This window comes from Aspergillus affinis (genome assembly GCF_023601865.1).
Source record: "Aspergillus affinis strain CMG 70 chromosome Unknown NODE_346_length_1189_cov_131_180755, whole genome shotgun sequence".
Taxonomy (NCBI): domain Eukaryota; kingdom Fungi; phylum Ascomycota; class Eurotiomycetes; order Eurotiales; family Aspergillaceae; genus Aspergillus; species Aspergillus affinis.
Genome location: NW_026516127.1, coordinates 1 through 738, shown reverse-complemented (window position 1 = coordinate 738; position 738 = coordinate 1). Strand labels below are relative to the sequence as shown.

Sequence of the window (738 nt, the reverse complement as noted above, 5' to 3'; positions counted from 1 at the left end):
CGAAAAGGGAAATGGCAAGAAGGGAAGGAGACATGTTATCTACCGGGCAGGTCTGCAAGTAGGGCATATGTGCGTATTTGCATAGAATGTCACCATTATAACACTCCAGTACATATTAGGCACCAGGAAGTATATGGAAGCAAGTGCAAGCGACTTTAAACTACTGGACACCAACTAAAGTCATGGAATTTGACTTAGATGTCCCAGTATTTGCTAGAGGACTCTCCACCCTATTCCTCATGGTCAAATAGTTTTTGATAATAAGTCTAACGGCTTGTGAGCTCCCCATGAGACCCTCTCTCAATGATCTTGCCCTCTTCTAGCACAAGAATTTCATCAACTTCGCGTAGGAAAGACAGTCGATGACTGCGTTATAATTAGTCAAAGTAGATAGTGTGCGATAAGAGATAACATACGTGATTAATAACTTGGTCATTTTTCTCGCTTGCAGTATTTGCCAAACCTTCTGCTGCGCAGAATTGTCTAACTGGCTAGTAGGTTCGTCCAACAGCAAAATAGGGGGGTCACGTAAAAGGACCCGGGCTAAGGCAACAAGCTGCCTCTGCCCACCAGAGAGGTCGACGCCTGAGCCGATAGGAGTGTTATATCCGTCTGAAAATTTGAGGATACGCTGGTGAAGTCCGAGCTGCTGGCACAAATCCTGAATGACTGCCAGTCCGATGTCTTTTTCAAGGCCGTATGTTAGGTTATCGCGGATTGATAAGCCATGAATTAGTG

General features: G+C 45.0%; 1 protein-coding gene across 1 annotated transcript; it reads right to left on the bottom strand.

Annotated features, from left to right (window-relative positions):
* Positions 1 to 266: 266 nt before the first annotated feature.
* KD926_006450 (putative ABC multidrug transporter) lies at positions 267 to 738 on the bottom strand (the record flags this gene model as incomplete). The annotated part of the gene is made up of 2 exons (XM_053095641.1): positions 267 to 366; positions 417 to 738. Coding segments are annotated over 2 exons (368 nt in total), but the record flags the coding sequence as incomplete, so codon positions are not given.